The sequence below is a fragment of the Rhopalosiphum padi genome, chromosome 4, assembly GCF_020882245.1.
Source record: "Rhopalosiphum padi isolate XX-2018 chromosome 4, ASM2088224v1, whole genome shotgun sequence".
In the NCBI taxonomy this organism is placed as follows: domain Eukaryota; kingdom Metazoa; phylum Arthropoda; class Insecta; order Hemiptera; family Aphididae; genus Rhopalosiphum; species Rhopalosiphum padi.
The window spans coordinates 46,888,781-46,911,253 of NC_083600.1; the positions used below are offsets into that span (position 1 = coordinate 46,888,781).

Consider the following 22,473-nt stretch of genomic DNA (forward strand, 5'->3'; position numbering starts at 1 on the left):
AAATGTGCTACAATTTATTTAGATCTGGCTAAAGCCTTCGATACAGTGGATCACTATAAACTTCTAAATAAAACTCAGAACATAGGCATAACTGGATCGGCCTTGTCTCTCATTAAATCCTATCTAGAAAACAGAAAACAGAGGGTAAAAATAAACAGTACTATTTCTAATGAAAATACTATAAAATGCGGAGTACCTCAAGGTACTACACTATCTCCGGTTCTCTTTAACATCCATTTAAACGATATAAAATTACTTAAGTTAAATAGCAAAATAGTGTGTTATGCAGACGACACCGTACTGATCTGTGTTGGTAGCTCTTGGAATGAAGTATTAAAAAACATTGAAGTCGATCTTAAATCTATCCATAATTGGTTGAGCGATAACAGTTTATTTCTAAATCTCAATAAATCAACCATCTTACTCCACTCACTGTCTGAGCAAACTTTACCACCCATACACAATATAAAAATCCACGAATCGAACTGTAATACATTAGATAGCTGTGATTGTAACTCGGTTAGTATTGTCAAAAACTGTAAGTATTTAGGCATAGAAATGTGCTCTGATATGAAATGGATAAACCAGATTACATCCGTCACAAATAAACTAAAAAAAATGATATACATAATGAAAGAATTACGTGAAATATTGCCTTTCAAAGACATCAGAACTATATACCTAACACTATTCGAGTCAATAATATCGTATGGCATAATCGGATGGGGTGGTGCCTACAACAACGCCCTTCTAACGCTCCAGAAATGCCAAAACACTATACTCAGGGTCGCATACAAAAAAATTGGAGATTTCCAACCGAAAAACTATTCGAAGACTTTAATGTCCTCAATATAGAACTCTTATACCTAAAAACAATCACCATATATCTGAAAAAACATAATCAGTTGGATTCTATAAACCATGGGGTGAACACCAGGTATGCAGCTAGTAATTTTTCCTTAGATTGGCCCTCTAAAACTAGTTGCCGAAAAGTTTATTATTTTTTGGGCAAACAGATACTTAACTTGATGCCCAATGATATGGTTATATTACCGTTACCCATATTCAAAAAAAAAATTAACCACTGGTTACGATATGAATATGTGTGTAAAACTAAAAATTGTATGTAACATTCTAATTCACCACTTATTTTAGTGATTTAATGTGATTTATTTATGAAAAACTCATTATCTGTATTTTAAAAATGTAACATGTACCTTAAAACATTAATAATTATTTGTAATCTAAGATAACCCATGGGCCTCCACACGAGTTTTTTTCTCAGTGAGGCCCATTAATCTGTTGATATTGATATTAATTTAAATACTCAAATCGTGTACTTAACATTGTATTATTTGCCATATTGCCATATTGCTTTTCTTTTCTTTTTTTTTTTAATACTACTTTGTCGGTATAAAGTTCACCATACGTAAAATCTGACAATTTATGAATTAATATTACTGAGCTTAACCTTTACAGAGAAAGCATAGCTAGACACGAGCTGACCGTGGTGGTCAAAGATCAAAGCACACCGTCCAAAAAGAATTTTGCCCGCGTCTTGATCACGGTGATTGATAGCAACGATCACGCACCCGAATTCAGTTCCAACATAGTACAAGGTCGTGTATTTGAAACAACCGCAGTGGGTACAAGCGTTCTACAGTTATTAGCCACGGACAAAGATCATGGCGAAAACGCTGCCATATCATATCAAATCATATCCGGTAAGTTCATTATAATCGTCACAACTGTTCAGTTATCCCATAATAAAGTTTTATATTTTACAAGATTTTATTATTGAAGTATATATCAAGTAGATTCCTGCAGATGTAGTTTATTATATTGCTGCAATATTATTTTCGTTATTTTCATTATCACCATTATAACTATGCATTTACATTAAATACCTCTATATATCTTGGGCTCACGCTCGTTATTGTTATTGATTAAATAATAATATATTTTTTATATCACTATCAAAGTTGTAAATATTTATTAAACGAAAATACGCGTATTTTAAATAGTTAGACGTGTGTCGCGTATATGTACACAAAGATGAATGACAAAATTCGATTATACATATTTTGACTTTTTCCTGTCGTCAAAGACGAAATTCGTGATTCCAATTCTGTATTTCTGTGTATACCGACGAATAAACAAAAATAACTATACCTCGCGCCTCATTTTGAATTCATTTATATAATCTGTAAAATACCTTAAACGCTACGCAGGAAACATCGGCAACGTGTTCAGCATCGACAGCAAGCTGGGCACACTACACGTCATGAAAGAGCTGGACATGTCCGTATCGTCGGAATACACGTTGATAGTGAAAGCCGTGGACTCAGGATCACCGCCACTGTACTCTACCATACCCGTGTACATAATGGTCGTCATGGCTGACAACGCTCCGCCTAAGTAAGTACCACGGCTGCATACCTATAATAGTAGCGTATATTGTGTAATATCGAACATATAGTTTATGTATATTAACGGTGTTTTTCTCTATTTTTCAAAAATCGTTTCGCCCCTCCTTTTAAAAAATAAAATAAAAGGTTCAACAACCCCGAAGAATCTGCTGAAATCTACGAGAACGAACCATCCGGGACCGTGGTCAAACGTCTGCAAGCCAGGAGCACGTCGTCTCTGCTTTTCGAACTAGTCGAGGGCGATACGTACAACTTGTTTGCGGTGAATCCCAGCACCGGTGTGCTGGTCACCCGACGGCCATTAGACTATGAATCATGTCACGTGTACAACCTGAGCGTCACTGCTACGAATATGGTAAGCAATTCAACGACAGTTTTAATCATTATGATTTTAAATTGTTCGGTATTTCATGGTCTCGTACCTGACCTGCAGCTGCATTACATAGTTATTGCTTTAGTAATATGTTAGTAATTCGATTTCATTTGCATGCATTTTTATCACTTATTTTTATGTATTTATTTTAACATTTATTCAGTATATTATGTGTATATCTCAATAAAGTAAAGTCATATATATATATATATATATATCCGGGTACTACTGAATGATTAAATTCCAATTTCAAAACAATATCGACAAAATAGAAATACGCAGTGTATTAGGTTTTTACCGTGATGTTTCTTATGTACTATAGAACCAATTCATCGCTTTAACAGAGTAATTTAGTATATTGTTTCTAATGGGGTATTTAAGTTTTTGTACTATTCATTTTATAAATTTATCGTTCTCTAATTATTTCGATTCACATCTTGCGTCTAATCGTTTTTATCTACGTTTATGTTACGTTTATGTTCATAAGTTCATAATGCATTTTAAGATACCACGATATTATGATTCATTGAATTCGCAGTCACAGCTATTATCTCTCTCAATATACAGAGTGTAACAGATAGAACTGATTTTTGGAATAACTTTTGTTCTAATTAATATTTTCAATTTTATTTTTATTTATCATTAAGAGATGCTAGGGCTATATTTATTATATTTTTTTGGATAAATGTAAAATATGTGAATCTGATTATAAGAACAATTTTGATGGTAAAAATATATATCTAAGTCAAGTAGTTAATTTTTTAGAATTTTTAAAAATATGATTTTTGATAATTTGCTAACATGAGTATATTTCTTAAATAATTTACTCATCATATAATTTTAACAATTTTTGGCATACGTTCGAATAGCAATTTTTTTTTTTTTATCAATTCTATCTGTTACACTTTGTATATATATTGTATGTAATAATCACTTGATGCACCTCAATATTGGTTTTGACTCGAATTTAATTTCCCCCCTCACTGTTTTGTCTTTAACAGGCCGGTTCAAAAGCTGTCTGCCGCGTATCGGTTCACGTACTTGACAGAAACGACAATTCACCCGTACTGCTGAACACAAGCTACAAGGGTGTCATCAGCGAAGCTGCGCCGATCGGTTCGCTGGTCCTTCTTAATGACACATTGCCGATGTTAATCAAAGCCTCAGACGCCGATTCTGGTTCGAACGGTTTACTGCAATACGAAATAGTGGAGTTTGTTCAGAGTCGAATGTTTCACGTTGTTTCCAACACGGGTAAGTGTATCAATACGGTAACCAGTGCACATCATCGGTAGTAATAATCCTAATTTTTTAAATATATATTTAATATTATACTAAATCTATAAATTGTCAAAATATTGAAGCGTTTTATATGTTTACTTCATTTTAAACTATATTGAATGTCAAACGCTTTGCTGTTGGATACTCTTGTATTGATTGATCTATCCATAGATTGTATAAAATATAGATTTTAAATACTATAATTATATCTATTAATTTAATTTTAAAATATTAAGTAATAATCTAAAATACGCCAATGTGACACACCTACAGCGATATCAATAATACATTACATTATACACTGTACACGTCTATATATAATATAATAAAGAATATTATCGATTTTTGACTGGTTTTATTTGTTTATAATTTGTAGGTGCCATCAGGACGACAACGCTATTAGATTATGAGACGTCTCCAAATATAACATTCCGCGTCAGAGTAATCGATCAAGGCAACCCGAGACGGACATCAGACGTATTAGCCAAAGTATTCATCTCGATTTTGGATGTTAATGACTGTCCGCCAGTATTTACGAGCTACGAGTATAATGCATCCGTGTTAGTTCCCACCTATGTCAATGTGGCCGTCGTGCAACTAAACGCTACCGATGGAGATTCTCCAGGGCAGACAAAATTGACGTATTCGATTATCGGTGGAAACGAAGCAAACGTCTACACAATCGATGCCGATAGAGGACTTATAACAGTTAAAGAACCTAATCTGGGCATCAAGTCGAGTCCTCATAATTTGGCCGTTTCCGTATCCGATGGCAAATACTCCAGTCAATCGTAAGATTTTAAAAATAAATACGTTACTGTTAACTAGTTTTAATCTGGTATATATTGTCCCAGTTTTCCAGTTAAGCATAGTAAGGGATAATATTAAAAAACGCTTAATTCCATGTATTCTTATGACTCTATAGATACCTAATAGCCAGTGCAAAAATTCGTATCTGCGTTTGTACTGTCGTTAGACTAATTTTTCTCTTTTTCATGTTACTTGTGAGTCGTATACCGCTTTAATATAATATTGTTATTATACGGCGCCCTGGGTAGGCAATTTAACACTACAGTTACGATTCATAAGTCCTAATTTGACTCAATCATTTTCATAATTGTTCCAAATTATTCCCATTATTATTAATTTGTTAAAACATATCAAAAGTACGGTAAAACTGTATTAGTTGATATTTAACCGAGGTTAAATTAGTATAACTATTGATTTTATTGTAAGTTGTTAAGCAATGCCCTAGTGTAGATTACAGTGGTGACTATTTAGACACTGTCAACCAAGATACATAATATACGAAATTATAAAAATATTTCACCAATCGGCAATCACCTATAGGAAAGCTCATAGACATTTCCTGCACAAAGACACCCGCTTTTATCTTACCATTTTTTCCTCTTTTTTTTTCACTGATTCATTTATTCTACAACAAAACGAATACCGCGAATAAAATTTTTTGTGGATAATGAACATATTATTTAAATTTATGTTTATTATTAGGGCTACGGATTCGTAAAAAAAATGCTAAAGATACTAAGATACTTAATAGTATCTTATTACAATATCATGTCTTCCTCATCACAAATTTATAATTATAGGTACCAATGAATACTACTTTAATTTTGTATTTTTAGATCTTATTCCTTTTTCTTCATATTAAAACTATATAGTTTATTTTTTTTTCAATAAATCTTAATAATTTTTTAATTTTTAATTTTTTTTTATAAAATTTTCAAGATTTATAGTATATTTTTGAGGTCTTTTAATACGTTTAATTTTCAGCCCTAATTACTATGACTAATAATTACTTATCTAATTTATCCACATATTATATGATCTGTGCTTATTTTCTGGCTGTAAGATATCGGTATTTAATAACAACTACATAATATAGGCATAGATTTACATTAAAGGAGATAACCACTCGCATTAAACACAGCCTCTATTATGACAATTTTTATAGTTTATTTGCATTACTATCAACCAGGTATATGGTATTTATTTTACTTAAGTATGAATAAATAATAACTCATGTATATTATAATATTTGATAAATACGTTTTAGTTAAAAAAATAACTTAATAGAAATAAATTGCTTGGTTGCATTCACCCACGTACAAACAAAAAAAATCTTAGTGGTGTCATTGTGTCTGATATATGTAGGTATATTTGCGGTTCTCGTCACTTCCGTTCCAACGAAACGCCTTATCCATTTCCTAAGGATTATATATGGTGACACGTCAGGGTAAGAAACTGCACTCTAGTCACTTGGATATAAAATTAATCACCAGTTCCTCATATTTGAATACGACGTGTATACAGAATTTGTTTTAGTTACATATTATACTGCAATATGTTTATTTGTGTAATATCTCAATAAAATCGTATTAAAAATAGTCGCGTAATCTCTAAAACATTGAATGGCGTAAATAATCCAGCTGACTAGTATATCCAGATGTGAAAAATTAAAGCAATTTTTTCTCCTATACCTATTATACATTATTATCACTATTTGTATCGGTCATAATAATTTAAAAAAAAAAAGTAAATTTTTGAAAATACGGCATATTCTATCAAAATTATCACGCACGCCAAGTCACCGGCGTATAAGTAACGTTAAATTATACTACAAACATAATAAAGTCTATATCTTAATAATTTGTTACCAACTGTCGGTGAGATTTACAATACGTGTGTAAATACCGCACATATGAATGGAATTATTCAATAGACGACCCAATTACGCATCTCGTTTATTATATCAAGAACGTTTTTTTTTTTTTGGAATCATGACGCGCCGTGTTTTTTTCTTTGGACTCGTTTAAAGTCAAACACGCACGATTAAACGTTTTCGGTCGCTCCCAGATTTCCAACTCTCGTAGCAGTCGTATAGCACACCGGTTGAAAACGACTGTCCTATATACTATGAAAATCTATGATAGCTATTTTTAGTAGTTATTATATTAAAAAACTGTGCTTTATGAAGAAAAAATAGGTAATAAAGCTGTTTTTATTAGTTTTATCATTGACAATAAAAACAACTTTGACCAAATTCCATGTGTATACACACATAATTATAATTTCATAATAAGCGGAGGTCAAATTTTTACTGTCTGAAAATACGGCTATATATAATAACATAATAATATTAACGCGCCCTATATCATTACTAGGTAGAAAAATAAAATATAAAATTGTTATTTCGATGAAAATAATTTGTCCATTTATACAACAAAATCGCTTGACAACACCCATAAACATAATTTTAGTCACCTAATGGTGAATACTATATCATTACTTATCTGTTATAATAATTAAAAAATCAATGGTGTATTATATTATATATACATATTATAACTGAATGCAATTTTTAATAATTAATAATGCATAGAAATTGATGGATATGAAACACATTTAAGGGTTATTTCTATTCATATACAATATATAAGACTATTTTCGATAATTTATATTGATAAAATAGCCATAATTCGTCAAAAACCACATTTAGTAACATTAATAAATCAAATCATTCAGATAATAAGATGTTATAGCCATAATATTATACCGCTTTAATTCAAATGAAAAGAGTCTAAGAGGCACATGTAACCTCCCCCCTTCTGATATATTACTGTTTCATACGTTAATGGTTTTTTTTTTTTTTAGAAATGTCAATGTCCGTTGGTATCGAAGCGAAGACTCTAGTCTCAAGTTTCAAAAACCTATATATTACGCAACAATCGTGGAAAACGATACTAAAGTCAGATTCCTTTGTGCAGTCACCGTCATTGGAGCACATCTTAATGAACATTTACTATTCTCCATTTCCAACCCAAGCAGTCATTTTCAAATCGGTTCAACTACGGGAATACTCAGCACAACAGGAATTGCTTTTGACCGCGAAGTCAAAGAAATCTATCAAATTATTGTACAGGTATGTTTCAATATTGTCAAACAATAGTAAATTCGCATATTTAATATATTGTATTTATAAATATTAAGGTCCAAAGTATGGATGCTGACAGTGAATCGCTAAGAGTTGCGCATGTTCCAATTAACGTAACTATTTTAGACATCAACGACAATGCGCCAATGTTTGTCAACTTACCATATTACGCAATTGTATCTATTGACGCAAAAAAAGACGATCTCGTTACAAAAGTAATTAAATAATGAAAGAAAATATAAAAATGATTTAAAAATATAATATATTTATTTATTCTATAAATTAGGTTCATGCTGTGGATTTGGATCAAGGTGAAAATGCTGCTGTGCGATACGAACTAACCAAAGGACCTGGAGAACTGTTTAGAGTGTCTAGAAGTACTGGAGAAATATTTTTGAGACATAATCTTGAAAGTCAAAACAATGGCCGTATAAGCGAATTCAAATTGACTGTTGCTGCATTTGATGGGGGTAATGATCGACAATAGTTTTTAGGTAATTTTCAATCTTATTAAATAAAACTCTATTGTTTTAAAAAAAATCTAGGACAACAGTCTTATTCCACTGAAGTAGAAGTCAATGTTAAAGTCATGGATCGATCAATGCCTGTGTTTGATAAACAATTCTACTCTGTATCTGTACCAGAAAATATTGATCTGTATGCACCTATTCCGTTAACTATTAGAGCTGACTCTCCATTAGCCAGGAAATTGATTTATAGTATTGTAGCCGGAAACACGTTTGAAGAATTCGCTATAGATTTCAACACTGGTTAGTATACCATTGAATTATTTTTTCATTAACTACTTTATATTTTAATTAATAACTCTTCATTATATTACCTTACGCTTAATGGTGAAAGATAATAAATTCTTTGATTTATAATTACTATTTAGTGATATTTACACCTCTATATAACACATCACTTACTATTTGTTTTTATTTCTTTTCTTGGTGGTCTCAACAGCTGATGATTACGGTGGTACTAGTGAGTACACATTATAGTTATTCTATTGTGTGTGTTTTGTGCTTTTTTGGAGTCTTTCTAGATTCCCAGTATAAAACTTGAACATCAGTAATTAAAGCACTATAATAAAACTTTACTTCTGCGCATGTTTAGTTTAACCTTTGAACACAGCTTTTTGTAATAAAATAAATTCCTAATTTCAATTACTTTGTTCAAGTTTTATTGGGTGATCATTAATATAAATATATATATATATATATTTTAATTTTAAACATTTTTTTCTTTGTAATTTATTGTATTTTTAATTGTCTTTAAACCTAACTTTGATATGCTTTTTAAGTAAAAAATCTGAATACAAGTTGGCTCAATATCCAAGACATATGTGTTTTGTGTAGCATGAATTAAATTTAACTACTTGTATATACCAATGTAATCAAATTGAATTACTTTTAAATAGGTTTATTGTATGCTGTGGACAATTTGGACTATGAACAAGTACAACATTACACATTGACTGTAAGAGCTACAGACAGTGTGTCTGGAGTATCAGCAGAAGTGTTAGTTAGTATCATGGTAACTGATGTAAATGATTGTGCCCCTGAGTTCTTTCAAGACTCCTATAATATCTCTATATCAGAATCGGCCTCATTTGGTTCATTTATACTGAGAGTCATGGCTACTGACAATGATACTGGTAAATAATTTTATAGAATTTAAAGTATAAAGGTTAATATGTTAAAATGTTATCAAATAAAATAAAATGTATGAACTTTTTTAGATATAAATCGTGTAATTAAATATTCCATCAAAAAAGACGATGAAAACTCTACTGATTACTTTCACATAGACGAAAAAGAAGGTTCAATTTATCTAAAACAATCATTAGACCACGAGACACGACCATTTCATCATGTTGTATTAGAAGCAACTGATTCAGGTCTACCGCCACTGAGCACTACTACTCACCTTTGGATAACTGGTAAAATATTGATATTAATGCCCTTTTAATTTAACAACTATTTATTATTTATAATATAATTTGATTATAGTACTGGATGTTAATGACAATGCACCAAAATTTGAACAATCTTCATACTCATGCTGGTTATCCGAAGATGCCGAAAGAGGGCAGTTTGTAACTATGGTGACTGCTACTGATCCAGATATCGTTGATCACTCACGCCTAGTGTATGGCATAACTGGAGGAAATGCACAACAAATGTTTGATATAAACTCAAAATCCGGTAAGAATGAATAAAATTATATTAGTATTAATATTTATATTTATAATAATCTTAATGCAAATGGTTTAGGTATTATAATTGTTTCAAACTTGAACAAGTTAACAACTGTACATGAACATGTCCTCAATGTATCAGTTAGTGATGGAGTGTATACAAGTTTCTCAAGAGTTAGAATTGAAATGGTGTCAACCAATAGACATGACCCTGTATTTGAAAAACTTCAATACGATGGTCGCATTTTAGAAAATCAATTATCAGGGACTTTGATCCTTCGTGTTCAGGCAATAGACAATGATACAGGTCCATATGGTGAGGTGAGCTACTCAATACCGTCAAAGAAGATGTCAAAAATATTCAATATTAATAATATTACTGGTATGTATAATATATAAACAAAAATAATACGTAAATATATATTATTATAATTTATAACAATTACACGTCTTTTCTATAATAAAGGTGAAATTATATCGAGGATGCCATTAGACCGTGAAGAAACGTCACTATATGAAATAAGCGTTTTAGCTTGTGACCAAGGAGCTAGATGCGGATATACTTTGGTTCGAGTTCGAGTGAGCGATGAAAATGATAATTCACCGCGGTTCCTTTTACCAGAATACAAAACATGCATACACAGTTCACTTCCAGTCAATACAGGATTTCTCACGGTTAGACTTCTGACTTACTATAATAGTACATTATGCAATTAAAAATCATAAACTAAATTTTAAATTGCAAATGTTTTTTTCAAAAATAATAGGTAAAAGCAGTTGATGATGACCAAGAACCATCGGGTCAAATTACTTATTCAATTAATGATATTGAACCCAGTGACGTAACAAAACTAATGACTGTAAACAAGTACACAGGTGCTCTCGTTTTACTGAAAACAGTTGAATCCTTAAGTATGAGTTTTTTTTTTACCAATTTAAATTTTTTAGTAATAACAAATTTAAAATTAAATCAATTTTTTTTTTCTTAGAAAATAATGTTTATCAATTTTTTATACGAGCAACGGATAGTGGAACACCACCAAGACAATCTGATGTTCCTATTGAGCTATTTGTGTTGTCACCTGAAGACCTTCCTCCTGTATTTCTTCAAGAAGACCAGAAGTTTAATTTAACTGAAAATTCTCCTATTGGTATGATCTATGATATTTTAATTCCAAAACTGAATAATATTTAAGCACACATTTTAAATTCAATAGGCACTATTGTAACAACTGTAAAATTGGTGTCTGAAGTTGAAACCAAATATAAAATAACCGCATCTGATGAGACTGCCAAACTGTTTTCAATAAACGATAAAGGCCAAATAACTGTTACTGGCTTGTTGGATAGAGAAAAACAAGCATTCCACATACTTGGCGTGTTTGCATATACTGAATCATCTCCTCCATTAACTGCATTGACTGAAGTTTATGTGAAAGTATTAGATGAAAATGACAATGCTCCAGAGTTCGACAATGACTTTTATAATGCCAAAATATCAGAAACCATAGCTGAAGGCACTATAGTAGTGAAAAGTAATGCAATATTTATACTTGAATTTGGTTTTTTTTTTCATATTCAGTAATTGTGTTTGTTATTTTAGCTCGAGCAATTGACTTAGATGAAGGCAAAAATGGTGAAATCAAATATTTAATAAATTCTAAATCTAATGTACCATTTGTGATTGATCAATACTCAGGATCAATTAGTGTTTCCGTATCAAATTTGGATCGAGAAGTAAAATCATCTTATACGTTTGATGTTATGGCATTTGACAGTGGAACACCATCATTCAATTCCACTGTAAAAGTACATATATCTTTAGTTGACTTTAACGACAACCCATCACGTTTCTCTCAAGATTCATACGCAGCATCAGGTAATATATTTATTTCAACTTTGAAATTAAGATCATAATATAATGCATTCATAATATCATAGTTGAGGAGGATTCGCTTCCTGGAACGGTTGTAGTACAATTGGCATTAGTGGACGATGATAATGAATTACCAGCCACATTAATGTATCACATTCGTGATGGAGATATGCATTCCAAATTTGCCATTCGGTCAACTGGTGAAGTATATGTAGCTAACACATTAGATCGAGAAACATTAGACAATTATCAACTGTCAATATTAGTTACCGATGGAACTTATGTTTCAACTACACAGCTCCATATCACTGTCACAGACGTTAATGGTACACATAATAAAAATAATAATAAACTATCCTAAATTAAAAATTATCATTTTATTTTATTATTAGATGAAAAACCTTACTGTCTTCATCACCGCTACAGGAGAATGCTTTCAGAAGGAGTGCCAATTGGCAATTTTATATTAAAGATAGAAGCTCGTGATGCTGATTTAAATCCAAAGTTACGATATTACTTAACTGGTTATGGAGCAGAACACTTTAGTTTAGACATAGATACTGGTAACTTTCATACTAAAACATCTACTCGTATATCTTGTTTATTAGAATAATTTTCCTCAAGTTTAGATTTTCAATTATTAAAACATACATTTTATAACTAAATTTATATAATTAATTTAATGTAAATAAAATATTATGTATTTTAAATTAAACATTAAATATTGTTTATGCTTATAGGATTATTAAAAACAGCAGTGGCTTTAGATCGTGAAAAACAGTCACGGTACAACTTAGAAGCACACGTTCAAGACCGAGAGAAAAGTGAATGGGAATGTGTATCTAAATTGGAAATTACAATGTTGGATATTAATGATAATGCTCCATTATTTATTTCCAATAATAATAATACTGCCTCCCTGTCCGAAGACGCACAAATTGGTACCATAGTGATTAAAATGCATGCAACTGATGCTGACATAGGTAAAATAAAATCTGATGTACACACCTTTTGAACGATTTACATAATTAAAACTTATGATTGTTTAAGGTTTAAATCGAAAACTCAAATTTTCATTACAAGATTCAGCAGACAATCATTTTATTATTTCGCCTGATAGTGGTATTGTAACACTGGCTAAAAAATTAGACCGCGAGACTTGTGAAACCTACAATATTACTGTCAAAGCCATTGACCATGGTTCCCCTCCACTTTCAAGCTTTACTCAATTAACCGTAATTGTATTGGACGTCAATGACAACCCACCAATATTTGTCCAAAGGTAAATTAAATCAAACATAATATTTATAAAATATATTATATTATAATATTTTATATTTTTGTTTAACTAACTATAAACTATTGTTCTAGAACATACTATGCTACTGTTTCTGAAATTGCACCCATTGACACTGAAGTAACTAGAGTATTGGCCACATCACTTGACTCTGGCAAAAATGCTGAAGTTATGTATTCGATTGCTGGTGGTAACGAACACAACAAATTCTCAATAAATCCTGAAACTGGTGTTATAAGTGTATTTGAAATGCTTGACTATGAAAGAGTGCGTGACTATTTGCTGACAATACAAGCAACAGATCTGGGTGAACCACCATTAAGTAACCAGGCATTGGTGAACATCACAATTTTAGATGCCAATGATAACGCACCAATATTTGGTCAATTAGCGTATACCACTCAAATCAGTGAAGACGTACACATTGGTGAAATTGTTATTAAAGTTTCGGCAACTGATTTGGACAGCGAACTTAATGGAAAAATACGTTATTCCTTGGTTAAAGGAGACCACCATCAACAGTTCTCCATCGATCCTTTTACAGGCAATATAACAGTTGCCAAGCCCTTAGATCGTGAACAGGTACTAATATATTTTTACAGGCATTCTAATATTTATTTATATTTTTGGCATCTGGATTTTTCATTATGTTTAATATGTTAAAGTTTCATTAAAAAGTATTTACTCTATTCGTATTCTATTACATGAAATATTTGAATATTGGTTTTACATATTATTCATTTTTATGTACAGATATCAACATATAATCTACAAATTCGAGCTACAGACTCTGGTGTCCCTGAACTCATGAGTTTTGCGTTAGTCCAAGTTCAAGTGAATGACGTTAATGACAATCCCCCATTGTTTTCACAACATAACTATTCAGCATTTGTCCATGTGAGTATTATATACATTATATACATAATTAGTGCCCCCTCTCAACTCCAAAAATAAAAAGAGCAAATAACTCCCAACATTCTTTTCTTTTTTTTTTTTTGGTTTGTTAGGAAAATTTTTGAATAAATTATACAATTTATTATTACAATATTTTTGCAAAAATAACTTTTTCAAAACAAAATCTATAATATGTTCAATTATTTAAATAATGTATATTATAAAAGGGGTTTACTGATTTTGGGAATCATACATATTGTTAATCAAATATAATATTAAAAGTGAAAAAATTACAAATAAAATTACAATAGTAGAACAAGGAAGAAAAATTGACATTATTACATTAGTTTTAATGGGGAATGCAATTCCTCTATGTAAAATAACATGCATTTATTATTTATTGGGATTATATCACCCCTTCCCCCCTTCCAGTATTTTAAACCCTAATTTTATAAAAAATAATATACACACCCTCTGTTTTATTTATAATATTTTGTAAAAACTTTTCAGGAGGACAAAAAACCTGGTTGGATTGTTTGCCAACTGTCTGTGACAGATGCCGATTTAGAACCAAATGGTGGACCATTCATTTTTGACATTCTCAATAGTTCTGATGGCAATGCATTCAGTATTGATCCTGATGGTACAGTTAAGACAGCTGCACAACTAGACCATCGTTTTCAACAAAACTATAAACTAGTAATACGTGTGTTTGACAATGGCAAACCATATCTGCATTCTGATACATGGCTTCATATTAAGGTAAATCTGAATAATAATTAAAAATTAATAAACATTGTATATGTTAATATTTTTATAAATTATTATTAAAATTTATTATGTAAAAAAAATCCATCATTAAGTAATGTAAATCACAATTATTAAAAAAAAATAAACGTACAGTTTAGTATTTAACTTTTATAATTGAATACTTTTTAATTACATATATACAATGATATCCTAAATTATATAAACCAAATTCGACCTGAATATATTTATCTTTGATAGTAAAACTACAAATGTACACCATAATTTTCTCTAGGTAATCGAAGAATCACAGTTCCCACCTATTATAACACCTCTAGAAGTCTGGGTAGGATCTTGGCAAGACCGTTGGGAAGGAGGATCATTAGGACACGTACATGCCACTGACCAAGATGAATATGATACATTAGTATATTATCTGATGAACAACAAAGAACTATTCAAAATTGAAGAGAGGTCAGGAGAGTTAAGAGCACCACAAGGATTAGATGCTGGCTTATATTCCATTAATGTATCTGTCAGTGATGGTAAATTTTGGTCATACTCCATAGTTAATGTGGTTGTAGACTCACTGACCGATGACATGCTAAACGAAGCCATCAGTATAAGGTATACATAAATCAATAAAAATATTATTTTGTCAGACAAACCTCAATATTTATAAATTATTATAGGTTGAAGTCTGTAACACCACAACATTTCATATCCAGCCAAAAGAAATTGTTGATGCGTACGTTAAAATTGAATCTTGGTAAGGATGTAAATTTGATCAGCATCCAGGATGCTCCGCAAGGCAATCTAGATATCTTGCTATATATCAGAGGTGTAAGTTGAATAATTATGTTTTGAATTTTGGAATTATACCTATTGGCTATCATCTAATTTGTTAAATTTTATTTTTCAGGGAACTGATTTAAATACCATGCATAACGCTCTTCAAAAGGCTGGTTTGGTCATATCAAATAATGTACTACCTTGTAATTGTACGCCTGGCCAGGGTGTCTGTAGTCAACGTATAACTTGGCTAGCAGATCAGGTGCAGACAATAGTTACAGATATGATGACATTTGTGGCGCCTGCACATACCCATCAACCACATTGCGCTTGTCGATTAGGTTTTGTTGGTAAACGATGCGAAAATAAAATGACTACTGAGTGCCAGTGCTCCATAGACGAAATTTGTGTTCCGGATAATGAAATCGATGGAACATATAAGTGTGACAAGCCACGAGGCGTTGGCGACCGTTGCTTGGCTGGGAATGAAATTGCCTGTTGGCCTCCAATATTATCTAACTTGCACATAACTTGGATTCAACTTACTGCCGCCTCAGCTGCCTTGGTTTTTATCATTATGGTCATATGTGTATTGATCATATGCAGGTCAGTAATTTCTTTGTTATTTGAGGTTTAGCCATGTTTTTAAGATAATACTTATTTCTATTTTTTATACTTTATTGATTACCCCATTAGAAAGTGTCGTGTGAAACGTCGAAATGCCCGTCGCAACAAGAATATACATGTATTAAACACAGAATTCAAAAGAACTGCAAAAATCAGTAACTTGGAAGTTGCTCAGGTATGTAGTGTGTGCATAACACTAAATATCATTGTTTTATTTTTATCATATTAATTTTCTATTTTTTGTTTTTTAGCGGCCAGTTTCTTATACAGCTATAGCAAGCAACCCAGACGCAGCTTACATGGCTACTGTAGCTGCCAATCAACTTAACAATTTAGACACTCTGAGAAGCTATGGTTCAGCTGGTGATGACTTAGAAAATGTTCCACTTGATTACTTACGCAACTTAAACCGTGGTGGTAGCAATAACAAAATAATGAACGGTAAAGGTTAGAATATAAAAATATACTATAAATAATTAATAAACTGAAAGTTTAAAAGTTCATTATTTAAAAAAAAAAATCATTTGATTGAAATGTATATTATATTAATAAACCCACTTATGTTACAGTATTTTCTGATTTTTTTTAAATTTTTTATTTAAACATACATTTGATGATATTTTAAAACAAATAAAATTTAACATGAACTTCTGAATGCAATTTATATATCATGCATTTTTGATGTGAAGGTAATAAATTTATTTATTTCAAATAATTTTTATAGACCTCAAAGTAATTCCTGATGTCACCAGAGTACCAAGAATGTCAATGCACAGTTCTGATGAGGACACAAAAATACTAGGTGGTTACCATTGGGATTGTTCTGACTGGGTGCGTCGCAGCCAAAACCCATTGCCCAATATCAGTGAAGTTCCTGGTAGTGAAGTGCCCGATTCCTCTAGTTTCCATAGTGACAGCAATGATGAAGTGCATCACCATATAATAGGTAAGTGTATGTTGTTTTCATATTGCATTAAGCTAATAATATATGACCTCCCAATAGATCCAGCCAGGGATTTGGAAACACTCGACGAAGAGTTATACTTATCGTACCGTAGCGAGGATGATGATGTAGTTACATACGGTTTCCCACAACGATATCCAAGTCAGAGTGAACTGTCTACTAATGTATGTGAGATTGATGATCCAGACATGCCCATGTCTACTGCTGTATGAGGGTACATTAACATTATAGAACATTCCATGAGACGATTACCATCTATAAAGTTGATTACTAACTTAGGTATTGACAATTTTTGTTTTTTTTATGTTCATTTTGTATAGAATTAATATTATTTATTATTATTTTGACCCATTTAATATGGGAAGACTGAATGCTTTTCTTAATGTTTAACTATTTACATAATATGTAAAAAAAAAAAAAATGTACTTCTGTGATAGTTTGACAACTTTTTTTCTAAATTTTTTTTTACCTAGTTATAATTTTACCCCTAGAATTGAAGAACTAAAAAAAAAAAACAACCATTGTCCAGTGCATAAAAATATTTTATAAATCATTATTTTTAATATATTTCATTTCCCATTGGAAAAATGATCTCTTACCATATCCGCCGCCTGTGTTTATCATTATCTGACAGCCATTGGATTGGTACAGACTGTATGTTCTCCTACTATACTCCACCTAGTCTTTATGAATAATTAATAAGAAAAACTTAACCAGTGCTAATATATCTGGTGCTACTAATAGGTCAGTTGTATTTTTATTTTATACTTTGTATAAAACGTTCATTAAAATTTTGTAAATCTATCGTATTTTTCCCCTTTACAAATGACTGAATGAAGCATCAGGCAATAAATGTAATTATTTTTGTTCTTATAACTGTTTTTTTTTATTTTCAAAAATAATGTGTTCATTGAAATGAAAAAAATAATAATAATATTAAATTAAGTTGAAAATTTTATATTAAATTTCCGCGACACTGTGCCATTCCAATAAGAAAAATATCCTATTTAGTTTTTAGTATTTGTGTCCTGTTAATAATTGTAAAACAACCACATTTATTTATTTTTTTTTTATATATATATATAATTATTATTATTATTATTATTATTTTTTTTTTTTTGCAGTAATAAATTGTAAATTATTTAACAATTAATATTATTTCTCACAACCTCTCCACCAAAAGTGCCTAACTATTTTTTTTTCATTTATAATTTCATGTAATATAATATATACATTATTTTTTTTTTAAACATTAAACAAATTTCGAATTACTAAACCTGTACGAATAACATATTAAATATTATATATTTATATAAATGTATAATATTAATGTATACTAATACAATACACACACATACATATTATACTTCTACTTAACATTGTTTTTGTAGTGTGGTACAATCTAAATTACTGGAAATAAGAATGCATATTTCGAAGAAAAAGAACTAAAATATTTGATACCACTTTACGACTAGCGTACAAAATATGTTTTTTTCAGTCCAAAAATTATTAGATGCATTTTACTTAATACTTATGACTTGTGCGCATGTATGTGTGTGTGTATGTATGTATGTATATATTTATATATATTCATAGTTGATCTATTGTTATGTTAGGATTTAAATTATACATTTATATTATAAGTTTCGTAAACATTATATTTTTTTATGGACAAATGTATAGATTATTTTTATAATAAACAAAGTATGACTTGATTAATAAATAACAAAACAATTGTTGAATTCTTGAGTAATTTAAAGGCCTTGCATTTTTTTTTCTTTTTTCCTGATGTTTAATAATTTGAATTAATAAGACGCTACCCTCACATGTGCGGTTTTTGTCTTACTAACATAAAATACAGAAAATCTTGCATTCAGTAAAACCAATTTTGTGTTGTTAGGTTTGAATATTAGAGTAAATTGATCTATTACCATAATTAAAGGTGATATCATCTGTGCATTGGCTTTTTTAAATTTTATTTTTTTTTTATTTTTGAGGTATGAAAACTCATAACTTAAAAATAAAAAAAACATCAAAACATAAATATTACAAGTTGAAATTGCTTGTTCCTAGCTTATAAATTAATATAACAAAAAAAAGCCACTTTCAAAAAAAATTGTTTAAAATAATTTAAAAATATCTGCTTTATAATTCCTTTTAATATCTTGTATCTGTATAAATTACCTATTCACATTATGTGTATTGTAAATAAATGTACAGATTGTGCATTTCAAATAAATAATTATAAAAAAGGAAGTTTTTAGTAATTTTTATTTATTTTAATGGTCATTAATACCCATCTTGAGTTACTTTAAACAGTATCATACTATGTTATCAGGAATTTATCATAAAATCATGATTTTAAACAATTTTCATTTTGAACAAAATGAAATATTTTAATATTTTATAAATAATATACATATTTTAAAATTGACAAAAAAAAATTAGTTATTTCCCCTTAAAATTATTTAGTATCCTGTGACTTTTTACCAGTCCATGCCTGGTTTAGTTACCTGCTTAGTTTTAAGTCCATATACATATCTACACTTAAATATGCAGTTTAATACGCTCACAATCATAAGATGCCTCATCAGTATTGGATTGTACAACCATATTTTTTATCTGTATTATTAAGTTATTTATAAATAAAAACAAAAAACCAAATTTTATTTTGAAAAAATAAGTATTTCTGGTTCTTGATTTTCTATTCTATTTCATTATGGAAAATAGAAATATAATATAAATCTAAATGTAAATACAAATATATATATATATATATTTTATTGTTTTTTGCATTTTTTTTTTTACAATAATGATTCTTAATTAGATAATGTATTTGAATGTAACATTTCATTTTTGCTTGATTGTAAATACATAATATTTAAAGTCATTATACTGAATAATATGAATATAAATACTAAATAGAATATAAATTAAAATTAATAATTTAAAAAAAAAGAAACAAAAATCTTGATTATTTCATTAAATAAAACTTTTATTTTTAAAGAAAGTTTCAGCTCACTAAGGCCCTGTTCTTGTAGAACTTGTAGAAGTAGCTGTACTTGTAGTATCTATAGAATAGTCGAAATAGCTTTAGAAAAATGATCTTCATAATGTGTCTTAATTATTTCATCAATTGTTAAATTGTAAAAAACACAGTATTTGTTCACCGGACCTTCTATGTAATTTAAAACTAGAAAATTAATTTGTATTAGATTAGTAGAATTTTTACCAACACAATACCTTAAGAATTGTTTATATACAAATAATGATGGTAAGGTTTTACTTTAAACCCTGTATCATTATATTCAATACTTCATTCAAACAATGATTCTGGGATCGCCGCTATCGTCGATCACTACATTAATCCAAGCTAATACCGATTCAAATTAATTTTTTGTATATACTTAATTATTACTTGATTAACATAAACACAAACAATAACAGAACCCAGTTATTGTTTTGCATTAAGAAACATCATCACAATATATACTACATATAGCCACATAAGTAATATTTTGGTATTTATAATTAATATGGATATAGAATAATTCATACGTTTTTCATTTACTACTGTATGGACATTATTTCCGTAATGCATTGCAATATCTGTTAAAAATAAACTACATTATAATAAATATCTAAACTTTATTAGTATAATTATTTTACACAAGTATAGTGAGGGCATATATAACTAAAAATTATCTATAAAATTGATAGATGGGATGGGATAACAGTAACAAATTATTATAATGCAATACCTTTATTTAAAACTATATAGTTAATTGAACTTAAAGTCTTTTAGTCTGTATCAATATAATTATAAAAGATTACACGCCTACTTAATTGTATACGTGCAAAAGACAATCAAACATTTTAATACATATTAATTATATAATCTCATAGAAAGAAAACCTATCCTTCTACATACATTTTGCCTTGTATGTAATTTTAGTCAATGACAGTATGCCAATTGCCAATGATGATCTAAATACTTCACCCTAGATATTAGCTAAATATTTAGAAGACATAAATAACTTGAAATTTTCATAAAATAATTTTACTAACGATTCATATACATAGCATATAGTTTTCTAAATATTTTAAATCTTATTGAGATTAGAATTGTTCAATTTATTCCTATAAATATCAATAAAAATGATTTCCACAGGGCCACAGAAAAAAAACTTCAAAATTTAAATTAATATCCCACAAAAGTTGTTCTATAGGTGTATCAAAACATATTTAAAACAAATAGCACAATCTATTTTTATAAGCAAATATTTGCTTATCATTATTTTAATAACACTTTTACAGTTGAAAAATTATAAAATGTGAAATCTTTATATCTGGGGCTTGATTGTGAATGTAAAACGAAGTTTCTCATAAGTGATTCATAACTATAATAATTAAAAAAATAAATAAGCTTTAAATTTTAAGCACATATTAATAACATAATTACATAATGAATAGCAATGTTAATTGTTTTGTTATATTTCAAGAACATTATTCACGGAACATCATACTTATTACTTTGACGTGTATTATACATTTTAATATATGCAATAACATTTTAAAAATATGGACATCTAATTTAAGGTTATTATCTAAGCCAATTCTAAGGTAAATTGTATACCAAACAGTTTTGAGCGAGATAGTATTGACTCTAGAGTTGGGCATCATTCGAGTACATTTTTATTTAGATAATTATTTAGATAATATTTTATTTGAATAATTATTTCACAATTATTTGAATAATTCAAAAACAATATTATTCGTATAATTCGCAATCAAAATATTCTGCCATTTAATAGTATTTTTATTTATATTTTAGATTAGGTAGTTTTTAAATAAATAAAAATTATTCAAATTCATATTATTTATTAGATTTTTTAAAGTAGAAAACGCACTTCAACGGTTAAAAGTTAAAACCATACGTACTCGTTATTACGGCCTCTAAAAAAAAAAAAAAAAAAATGAACTGTTGATTTAATGTGATATAATTTCTGTATGATTCTAACGTAAATCAAGTATG

The 22,473-nt window shown here is 29.4% G+C and overlaps 1 protein-coding gene across 5 annotated transcripts in view; it reads left to right on the forward strand.

The window, feature by feature from the left end:
* The window catches only part of LOC132928888 (fat-like cadherin-related tumor suppressor homolog), a 139,778-nt gene extending 120,587 nt beyond the window's left edge, over positions 1 to 19,191 (forward strand). For 3 of the 5 annotated variants that reach the window (XM_060993829.1, XM_060993831.1, XM_060993830.1), the window contains 33 exons: positions 1,480 to 1,724; positions 2,232 to 2,418; positions 2,556 to 2,784; positions 3,804 to 4,056; positions 4,460 to 4,874; positions 7,759 to 8,026; positions 8,095 to 8,253; positions 8,325 to 8,508; positions 8,584 to 8,808; positions 9,005 to 9,025; positions 9,462 to 9,698; positions 9,783 to 9,983; positions 10,054 to 10,248; positions 10,318 to 10,623; positions 10,708 to 10,916; positions 11,009 to 11,153; positions 11,231 to 11,392; positions 11,459 to 11,776; positions 11,845 to 12,120; positions 12,183 to 12,443; positions 12,510 to 12,680; positions 12,858 to 13,100; positions 13,168 to 13,399; positions 13,489 to 13,996; positions 14,168 to 14,311; positions 14,819 to 15,070; positions 15,351 to 15,682; positions 15,748 to 15,898; positions 15,978 to 16,453; positions 16,544 to 16,649; positions 16,726 to 16,921; positions 17,199 to 17,420; positions 17,478 to 19,191. In XM_060993829.1, the coding sequence (XP_060849812.1) occupies positions 1,480 to 1,724; positions 2,232 to 2,418; positions 2,556 to 2,784; positions 3,804 to 4,056; positions 4,460 to 4,874; positions 7,759 to 8,026; positions 8,095 to 8,253; positions 8,325 to 8,508; positions 8,584 to 8,808; positions 9,005 to 9,025; positions 9,462 to 9,698; positions 9,783 to 9,983; positions 10,054 to 10,248; positions 10,318 to 10,623; positions 10,708 to 10,916; positions 11,009 to 11,153; positions 11,231 to 11,392; positions 11,459 to 11,776; positions 11,845 to 12,120; positions 12,183 to 12,443; positions 12,510 to 12,680; positions 12,858 to 13,100; positions 13,168 to 13,399; positions 13,489 to 13,996; positions 14,168 to 14,311; positions 14,819 to 15,070; positions 15,351 to 15,682; positions 15,748 to 15,898; positions 15,978 to 16,453; positions 16,544 to 16,649; positions 16,726 to 16,921; positions 17,199 to 17,420; positions 17,478 to 17,650 (7,702 nt within the window). In that variant the 3' untranslated portion in view covers positions 17,651 to 19,191. The remainder of the gene's footprint in view (positions 1 to 1,479; positions 1,725 to 2,231; positions 2,419 to 2,555; positions 2,785 to 3,803; positions 4,057 to 4,459; positions 4,875 to 7,758; positions 8,027 to 8,094; positions 8,254 to 8,324; positions 8,509 to 8,583; positions 8,809 to 9,004; positions 9,026 to 9,461; positions 9,699 to 9,782; positions 9,984 to 10,053; positions 10,249 to 10,317; positions 10,624 to 10,707; positions 10,917 to 11,008; positions 11,154 to 11,230; positions 11,393 to 11,458; positions 11,777 to 11,844; positions 12,121 to 12,182; positions 12,444 to 12,509; positions 12,681 to 12,857; positions 13,101 to 13,167; positions 13,400 to 13,488; positions 13,997 to 14,167; positions 14,312 to 14,818; positions 15,071 to 15,350; positions 15,683 to 15,747; positions 15,899 to 15,977; positions 16,454 to 16,543; positions 16,650 to 16,725; positions 16,922 to 17,198; positions 17,421 to 17,477) is intronic. The other 2 variants (XM_060993832.1, XM_060993833.1) reach the window with 2 other exon arrangements.
* Positions 19,192 to 22,473: the final 3,282 nt, after the last annotated feature.